The 9,516-nt window shown below is 52.2% G+C and overlaps 1 protein-coding gene across 1 annotated transcript; it reads left to right on the plus strand.

The window, feature by feature from the left end:
- The first annotated feature begins 794 nt into the window (after window positions 1-794).
- LOC144740449 (dual specificity tyrosine-phosphorylation-regulated kinase 4-like) lies at window positions 795-8,599 on the plus strand. Its single transcript, XM_078623299.1, has 4 exons — window positions 795-857; window positions 1,223-1,325; window positions 3,991-4,127; window positions 8,422-8,599. Exons 1-4 carry the CDS (start codon window positions 852-854, stop codon window positions 8,560-8,562), a joined length of 387 nt encoding a protein of 128 aa, XP_078479425.1. The 5' UTR covers window positions 795-851; the 3' UTR covers window positions 8,563-8,599.
- The last annotated feature ends 917 nt before the right edge of the window (window positions 8,600-9,516 follow it).

The raw sequence follows: 9,516 nt of genomic DNA on the forward strand, positions 1-9,516 counted from the left end.
TGGGTTCGAGGTGAGTGTGTGGGTCCGTGTTGTGGGTTCGTGGTGAGTTTGTGGGTCCCTGTTGTGGATGCGTGGTGAGTTTGTGGGTCCGTGTTATGGGTTCGTGGTGAGTGTGTGGGTCCGTGTTGTGGGTTCGTGGTGAGTGTGTGGGTCCCTGTTGTGGGTGCGTGGTGAGTGTGTGGGTCCGTGTTGTGGGTGCGTGGTGAGTGTGTGGGTCCGTGTTGTGGGTTCGTGGTGAGTGTGTAGGTCCGTGTTGTGGGTGCGTGGTGAGTGTGTGGGTCCGTGTTGTGGGTGCGTGGTGAGTGTGTGGGTCCGTGTTGTGGGTTCGTGGTGAGTGTGGGTCTGTGGTGAGGATGTGGGTTCGTGGTGAGTGTGTGGGTCCGTGTTGTGGGTGCGTGGTGAGTGTGTGGGTCCGTGTTGTGGGTTCGTGGTGAGTGTGTGGGTCCGTGGTGAGGATGTGGGTTCGTGGTGAGTGTGTAGGTCCGTGTTGTGGGTGCGTGGTGAGTGTGTGGGTCCGTGTTGTGGGTTCGAGGTGAGTGTGTGGGTCCGTGTTGTGGGTGCGTGGTGAGTTTGTGGGTCCGTGTTGTGGGTGCGTGGTGAGTGTGTGGGTCCGTGTTGTGGGTGCGTGGTGAGTTTGTGGGTCCGTGTTGTGGGTTCGTGGTGAGTGTGTGGGTCCGTGTTGTGGGTGCGTGGTGAGTGTGTGGGTCCGTGTTGTGGGTGCGTGGTGAGGATGTAAGTCCGTGTTGTGACTCTCTACACCATCTCCACCCCCCTTCCCCCCCTCCCACAGCTTTCCACACAGAGACCTTGGAGACTGCTACGTGAGAGAAGCCACTCTGAGCATCAACGCCATGGAGGTACGCATGGACCCCTACTCTCGACTTACGAACACCACCCACACTTACAAACACCACCCACACTTACGAACACCACCCAAACTTATGCTCAATACCCACACTTATGAACACCACCATCCCGTATGAACACCACCAGCACTAAACTGGCCCTGGGCCTCCCCCAGGTCGACTCAGCCTTAAATGAGTACCTGGTGCGGTGTGTAAACATCGCCACTGGGGAGACAAAGGCGGTCGGGCGTGGTGCTGGCCACCCACCCCCTCGTGTACCGTTCCGGCCTTCATAGGTGATACTCGCTAACAGCACTTGCCCCTACAGTCTGTTAAGGCTACACGGGGGATCTTCATCTTTGTCTTTGTGCGTGCAGACGAGCCAAGCTGGAGCGAGGAGGAGGGAGGGAGTCTCTGGCAACACGTGGAGTGCGCTGTCCGCAGCCGGCACCGGCCCCATCCGCAGCAAATCGCCTCGAGGTGAGAACAGCAGTGAGAGCAAACGTGGCCACAGTGAATGGGGGGGGGGGGAAGTCACTACCGCCATGTTGCATGGGGGACTTCACGATGGCCATGTTGCTTAGGGGACTTTGTGGCAGCCATGTTGCATGGGGGACTTCACGGCGGCCATGTTGCTTAGGGGACTTTGTGGCAGCCATGTTGCATGGGGGACTTCACGGCGGCCATGTTGCTTAGGGGACTTTGTGGCAGCCATGTTGCATGGGGGACTTCATTGTGGCAATTTTGCATGGGGGATTTCACGGCAGCCATGTTGCATGGGGTACATCACTACGGCCATGTTGCATGGGGGACGTCACTATGGCCATGTTACGTGGGGGATTTCACGGCGGCCATGATGCATGGGGGTCTTTAGGGCGGCCATGTTGCATGAGGGATGTCATGATAGCCATGTTACATGAGGGATGTCACTGCGGCCATGTTGCATGGGGGTAATTAGGGCGGCCATGTTGCATGAGGGATGTCATGATGGCCATGTTGCATGAGGGATGTCATGATGGCCATGTTGCATGAGGGATGTCATGATTGCCATGTTGCATGGGGGATGTCACGGTGGCCATGTTACATGGGTATACAGTATTTGCTGCCACTATATATTTCCATGTGGTGAAGATAATATCAGCCACTTCGGTGGGGCCTTACCTGCCAAAATAAAAAATATATAGTTTAATTTTAGTATGGGTCTCTACCAGCATGGATCTCTGTGGGTCTCTATGGATCTATGTGAGTATGGGTCTCTATGGATCTATGTGAGTATGGGTCTCTATGAGTATGGGTCTCTATGGATCTATGTGAGTATGGGTCTCTATGGATCTATGTGAGTATGGGTCTCTATGGATCTCTATGAGTATGGGTCTCTATGGATCTATGTGAGTATGGGTCTCTATGGATCTATATGAGTATGGGTCTCTATGGATCTCTATGAGTATGGGTCTCTATGGATCTATGTGAGTATGGGTCTCTATGGATCTATGTGAGTATGGGTCTCTATGGATCTATGTGAGTATGGGTCTCTATGGATCTATATGAGTATGGGTCTCTATGGATCTATATGAGTATGGGTCTCTATGGATCTCTATGAGTATGGGTCTCTATGGATCTCTATGAGTATGGGTCTCTATGGATCTATATGAATATGGGTCTCTATGGATCTCTATGAGTATGGGTCTCTATGGATCTATGTGAGTATGGGTCTCTATGGATCTATGTGAGTATGAGTCTCTATGGATCTATGTGAGTATGGGTCTCTATGGATCTATGTGAGTATGGGCCTCTATGGATCTATGTGAGTATGGGTCTCTATGGATCTATATGAATATGGGTCTCTATGGATCTATATGAGTATGGGTCTCTATGGATCTCTATGAGTATGGGTCTCTATGGATCTATGTGAGTATGGGCCTCTGGATCTATATGAGTATGGGTCTCTATGGATCTATATGAATATGGGTCTCTATGGATCTATGTGAGTATGGGTCTCTATGGATCTATATGAGTATGGGTCTCTATGGATCTATATGAATATGGGTCTCTATGGATCTATGTGAGTATGGGTCTCTATGGATCTATATGAGTATGGGTCTCTATGGATCTATATGAATATGGGTCTCTATGGATCTATGTGAGTATGGGTCTCTATGGATCTCTATGAGTATGGGTCTCTATGGATCTATATGAATATGGGTCTCTATGGATCTATGTGAGTATGGTTCTCTATGGATCTATGTGAGTATGGGTCTCTATGGATCTATGTGAGTATGGGTCTCTATGGATCTATGTGAGTATGGGTCTCAAAGGGTCTCTGTGTTTCTCTATGGTTCGATACGAAAATGGATTTCTGTGGGTCTCTGTGGGTCTGAGTGGAGTTTCCACGTGATGATGACGACGATGTAGCTCTAGCGGAGGCCTTACCTGGCATGTAAATGTAGTGGTGGTGTTGACGTGCGCCGACAGTGATGGATCACGGGGCGGCACGGGGCGCGGGGTTGGGCACGCGATGTGGGCGTGGTGTGGACGCGGCGTGGGTGGTGAGGCGCGCTGACACGAGGTGGGAAGAGAGGATCGTGGCCAGCGCCCAGTGATTGGTCAAATGGGAGGGGTGCTCTCAGCGACGTCCGCAGGAGGTGCATAAAGGGGGACGCGCTAGAGCACTCGTGGTTGTTGTTAACCAGTTGAAGATCGAAGACGGAGTTGAAGAGGTAGTGCCCTGAGACCCCTAGTCCCGCTGTCCTTGTCGGGACCGGGGCCCTGTGTGGCTCGGAGGCGAGACTGTGGGACCCGTGGTCCGACGCCCATGTGGGTCGGGACTGTGGGACCCAGAGTCGAGAGGGACACCCCGGCTGGGTGTGTTCCGAGAGGCTACGGGGCGTAAGAGCCCGTGCTGGTGTAGCCAGGAGAACCGTGTGGGGTAGGCTGGTGTTAGCCACCCGTGTAACTAAGTGGGTGTTAGTCACCCGAGTAACCAAGTGGGTGTTAGTCACCCGAGTAACTAAGTGGGTGTTAGTCACCTGTGTAACGAAGTTGGTGAATAAAAGAGTGTGCTACCCGTGAAGTCGTCTCCCGCCGAGTTACTACATTACATAAACAAAACAGAAATAGTTCTAAGTTGTTGTTGTCACGTGTGCAGCGATCCTGGATCTGTTTGGGCCTCAGCTGAGTCATCGCCAAAAGCTGGAGCTGGCGGCCATGGAACAAGTCTGGTTCTTCACTGTCGACGACAGCAACGACGACGGCTACGACGACGAAAACAACAACTACATGCCTGTGAGTCTCACAGAGACACCCATAGAGACCCACAGAGACACCCACAGAGACCCACAGAGACACCCATAGAGACCCACAGAGACCCACAGAGACACCCATAGAGACCCACAGAGACCCACTCCCATTGAGACCCATAGAGACACCCATTGAGACCCACAGAGACACCCATAGAGACCCACAGAGACCCACTCCCATTGAGACCCACATAGACACCCATAGAGACCCACAGAGACCCACTCACATTGAGACCCACAAAGGCACCCAAAGAGACCCACAGAGACCCACTCCCATTGAGACCCACAGAGACACCCATTGAGACCCACAGAGACACCCATAGAGACCCACAGAGACCCACTCCCATTGAGACCCACAGAGACACCCATAGAGACCCACAGAGACCCACAGAGACCCACTCCCATTGAGACCCACAGATGCACCCAAAGAGACCCACAGAGACACCCATAGAGACCCACAGAGACCCACAGAGACCCACTCCCATTGAGACCCACAAAGGCACCCAAAGAGACACCATTAGACACCCGCAGAGGTTTTTATTGGGTTAGAAGGCATGATTATAAACGTGTAATCTCGATTTAAAGCTTTCGTGACTGCATGGATTCATATTCTTGGTTCTTTCGGTAAAGTCACGTAGAAGGGAAATAATAAAATAATACAAATTTTATAAATTAAACATAAATTCTCACTGAGAATTGTATCCACCTCTGTCTCACCACCAGTGTCTCACCACCAGTGTCTCACCACCAGTGTCTCACCACCAGTGTCTCACCACCAGTGTCTCACCACCAGTGTCTCACCACTAGTGTCTCACTACCCAGTGTCTCACTACCCAGTGTCTCACCACCAGTGTCTCACTACCCAGTGTCTCACTACCCAGTGTCTCACCACCAGTGTCTCACCACCCAGTGTCTCACCACCCAGTGTCTCACTACCCAGTGTCTCACCACCCAGTGTCTCACCACCCAGTGTCTCACTACCCAGTGTCTCACTACCCAGTGTCTCACCACCCAGTGTCTCACTACCAGTGTCTCACCACCCAGTGTCTCACCATCAGTGTCTCACCACCAGTGTCTCACTACCCAGTGTCTCACTACCAGTGTCTCACTACCCAGTGTCTCACCACCCAGTGTCTCACTACCCAGTGTCTCACTACCCAGTGTCTCACCACCCAGTGTCTCACCACCCAGTGTCTCACTACCCAGTGTCTCACTACCCAGTGTCTCACTACCCAGTGTCTCACCACCCAGTGTCTCACTACCAGTGTCTCACCACCCAGTGTCTCACCACCCAGTGTCTCACTACCCAGTGTCTCACCACCAGTGTCTCACTACCCAGTGTCTCACTACCCAGTGTCTCACTACCCAGTGTCTCACCACCAGTGTCTCACTACCCAGTGTCTCACTACCCAGTGTCTCACCACCAGTGTCTCACTACCCAGTGTCTCACTACCCAGTGTCTCACCACCAGTATCTCACTACCCAGTGTCTCACCACCAGTGTCTCAACACCCAGTGTCTCACTACCCAGTATCTCACTACCCAGTGTCTCACCACCCAGTGTCTCACTACCCAGTGTCTCACCACCCAGTGTCTCACTACCCAGTGTCTCACTACCCAGTATCTCACTACCCAGTGTCTCACCACCCAGTGTCTCACTACCCAGTGTCTCACCACCCAGTGTCTCACTACCCAGTATCTCACTACCCAGTGTCTCACTACCCAGTGTCTCACTACCCAGTGTCTCACCACCCAGTGTCTCACTACCCAGTGTCTCACCACCAGTGTCTCACTACCCAGTGTCTCACCACCCAGTGTCTCACCACCAGTGTCTCACCACCAGTGTCTCACCACCAGTGTCTCACTACCCAGTGTCTCACCACCCAGTGTCTCACCACCCAGTGTCTCACTACCCAGTGTCTCACCACCCAGTGTCTCACCACCCAGTGTCTCACTACCCAGTGTCTCACTAACCAGTGTCTCACCACCCAGTGTCTCACTACCAGTGTCTCACCACCCAGTGTCTCACCACCAGTGTCTCACCACCAGTGTCTCACTACCCAGTGTCTCACTACCAGTGTCTCACTACCCAGTGTCTCACCACCCAGTGTCTCACTACCCAGTGTCTCACTACCCAGTGTCTCACTACCCAGTGTCTCACCACCCAGTGTCTCACCACCCAATGTCTCACCACCCAGTGTCTCACTACCCAGTGTCTCACCACCCAATGTCTCACCACCCAGTGTTTCACCACCAGCTTCTGACTACCCAGTGTCTCACCACCCAGTGTCTCACCACCCAGTGTCTCACTACCCAGTGTTTCACCACCCAGTGTCTCACCACCAGCTTCTGACTACCCAGTGTCTCACCACCCAGTGTCTCACCACCCAGTGTCTCACTACCCAGTGTCTCACTACCCAGTGTCTCACTACCCAGTGTCTCACTACCCAGTGTCTCACCACCCAGTGTCTCACTACCCAGTGTCTCACTACCCAGTGTCTCACCACCAGTGTCTCAACACCAGTGTCTCACTACCCAGTATCTCACTACCCAGTGTCTCACCACCAGTGTCTCACTACCCAGTGTCTCACTACCCAGTGTCTCACTACCCAGTGTCTCACTACCCAGTGTCTCACCACCAGTGTCTCACTACCCAGTATCTCACTACCCAGTGTCTCACCACCAGTGTCTCACTACCCAGTGTCTCACCACCCAGTGTCTCACTACCCAGTGTCTCACCACCAGTGTCTCACTACCCAGTGTCTCACCACCCAGTGTCTCACCACCAGTGTCTCACCACCAGTGTCTCACTACCAGTGTCTCACTACCCAGTGTCTCACCACCCAGTGTCTCACTACCCAGTGTCTCACTACCCAGTGTCTCACCACCCAGTGTCTCACCACCCAGTGTCTCACTACCCAGTGTCTCACTACCCAGTGTCTCACTACCCAGTGTCTCACCACCCAGTGTCTCACTACCCAGTGTCTCACCACCAGTGTCTCACTACCCAGTGTCTCACCACCCAGTGTCTCACCACCAGTGTCTCACCACCAGTGTCTCACTACCAGTGTCTCACTACCCAGTGTCTCACTACCCAGTGTCTCACTACCCAGTGTCTCACCACCCAGTGTCTCACCACCCAGTGTCTCACTACCCAGTGTCTCACTACCCAGTGTCTCACCACCCAGTGTCTCACCACCAGTGTCTCACCACCAGTGTCTCACTACCCAGTGTCTCACTACCCAGTGTCTCACCACCCAGTGTCTCACTACCCAGTGTCTCACTACCCAGTGTCTCACTACCCAGTGTCTCACCACCCAGTGTCTCACTACCAGTGTCTCACCACCCAGTGTCTCACTACCCAGTGTCTCACTACCCAGTGTCTCACCACCAGTGTCTCACTACCCAGTGTCTCACCACCCAGTGTCTCACCACCCAGTGTCTCACCACCCAGTGTCTCACCACCAGCTTCTGACTACCCAGTGTCTCACCACCCAGTGTCTCACCACCCAGTGTCTCACCACCCAGTGTCTCACCACCAGCTTCTGACTACCCAGTGTCTCACCACCCAGTGTCTCACCACCAGTGTCTCACTACCCAGTGTCTCACCACCCAGTGTCTCACCACCCAGTGTCTCACCACCCAGTGTCTCACCACCAGCTTCTGACTACCCAGGGTTAATTCTAGATATGAAGCTTTCGTGACTGCAAGGATTCATACTCTTAGTTTTTTCGGTAAAGTCACCATGTAGGTAAAAAATGAAATTGAAATTAATAAAAATAAAATAATAAACGTCGTGATTTATTATTATTTAATTTTTATTAATTTTTATTTAACAGCATTCGGTATTCTTGGGTCTTTCGGTAAAGTCACGTAGACAGGTTCAAAGAAAATAATAAAAATATCAGGAAGACGACGACCGCTTGCGTTGCGATCGAAACGTCGTAGTTTCCTATTTTTTTTATTTTCTTTGTACCAATCTACGTGACTTTACCATAAGACCCAAATATATTAATTCCTGCAGTCACGAAAGCTTCAAGTCAATCATTCGGCGAGTTTAACGAAACATTTAAACATTCGCGCGATCTAACACCCAAGCAAATAGAAACCTCCGTGGTGGAAAATGGCGACCGTGGAGAATGGCGGTCGTGGAAAATGGCGGCCGTGGAAAATGGCGGCCGTGGAAGCCCCGACTGCCGCTGCTGCCACCACCATTGAGCGTCAGGCGCTCCGATCGCGATGACTGACGACCGGTCCGTACCTCCTCCTCCGCATCCCCAGGTCCGCAAGGAGCAGCTCCACTACCGCTACGAGGCGCAGAAGCTGATCGGCGAGGGAGGCCAGGGCCTGGTGCTGCAGTGCCTCGACCACAAAACCAAAACGCTCGTGGCCGTCAAGATGCTGTCGCTGCCCCTGTGGTGAGTCCGCGGTGGCCCGCGCTCTCGGACAATAATCATCAAACGATTGGAGGCACCGCCGTGAACACTGCCACGGACTATGGACTCGCTGACAAAATACTAACTGCCGTAAAACTGCTGCTAATTATAAACTAACAAAATCTTACTGTCATAAAACTGCTCCTAACTATAAACTAACAGAATACTAACTGCCATCAAGCTCCTGCTAAATATGAATTAACTAAAAAAATACTAACTGCCGTAAAACTGCTGCTATGAACTAACAAATGTTTAACTGCCGTAGAACTTACTGCTAACTATGAACTAACTCACGAAATAATAACCTGCCATAAGACTACTGCTATGAACGAAAGTAAACGACCAATATAATAACTGCCGTACAACTATTGCTAAGTATAAACTAAAAACTAACAGACCCATAGAGACCCACAGAGACCCATAGAGACCCACGGAGACACCCAGACCCATAGAGACCCAAAGAGACACCCACAGAGACACCCAGACCCTTAGAGACCCACAGAAACACCCACAGAGACACCAACAGAGACACCCAGACCCTTAGAGACCCACAGAGACACCCACAGAGATACCCAGACCCTTAGAGACCCACACAGACACCCAAACCATTAGAAACCCACAGAGACACCCACAGAGACACCCAGACCCTTAGAGACCCACAGAGACACCCACAGAGACACCCAGACCCTTAGAGATCCACAGAGACACCCAGGCGCTTAGAGACCCACAGAGACACCCAAAGAGACCCCCACAGAGTCACCCAGAGACCCCCACAGTCACCCACAGAGTCACCCACAGAGTCACCCATAGAGACACCCACAGAATCACCCAGACCCTTAGAGACCCACAGAGACACACAGACCCTGAGAGACCTACAGAGACACCCAGACCCTTAGAGACCCATAGAGACACCCACAGAGATACCCACAGAGACACCCAG

Source organism: Lampetra planeri, unplaced genomic scaffold (genome assembly GCF_965212315.1).
Source record: "Lampetra planeri unplaced genomic scaffold, kcLamPlan1.2.h2 scaffold_2167, whole genome shotgun sequence".
NCBI classification, from domain to species: domain Eukaryota; kingdom Metazoa; phylum Chordata; class Hyperoartia; order Petromyzontiformes; family Petromyzontidae; genus Lampetra; species Lampetra planeri.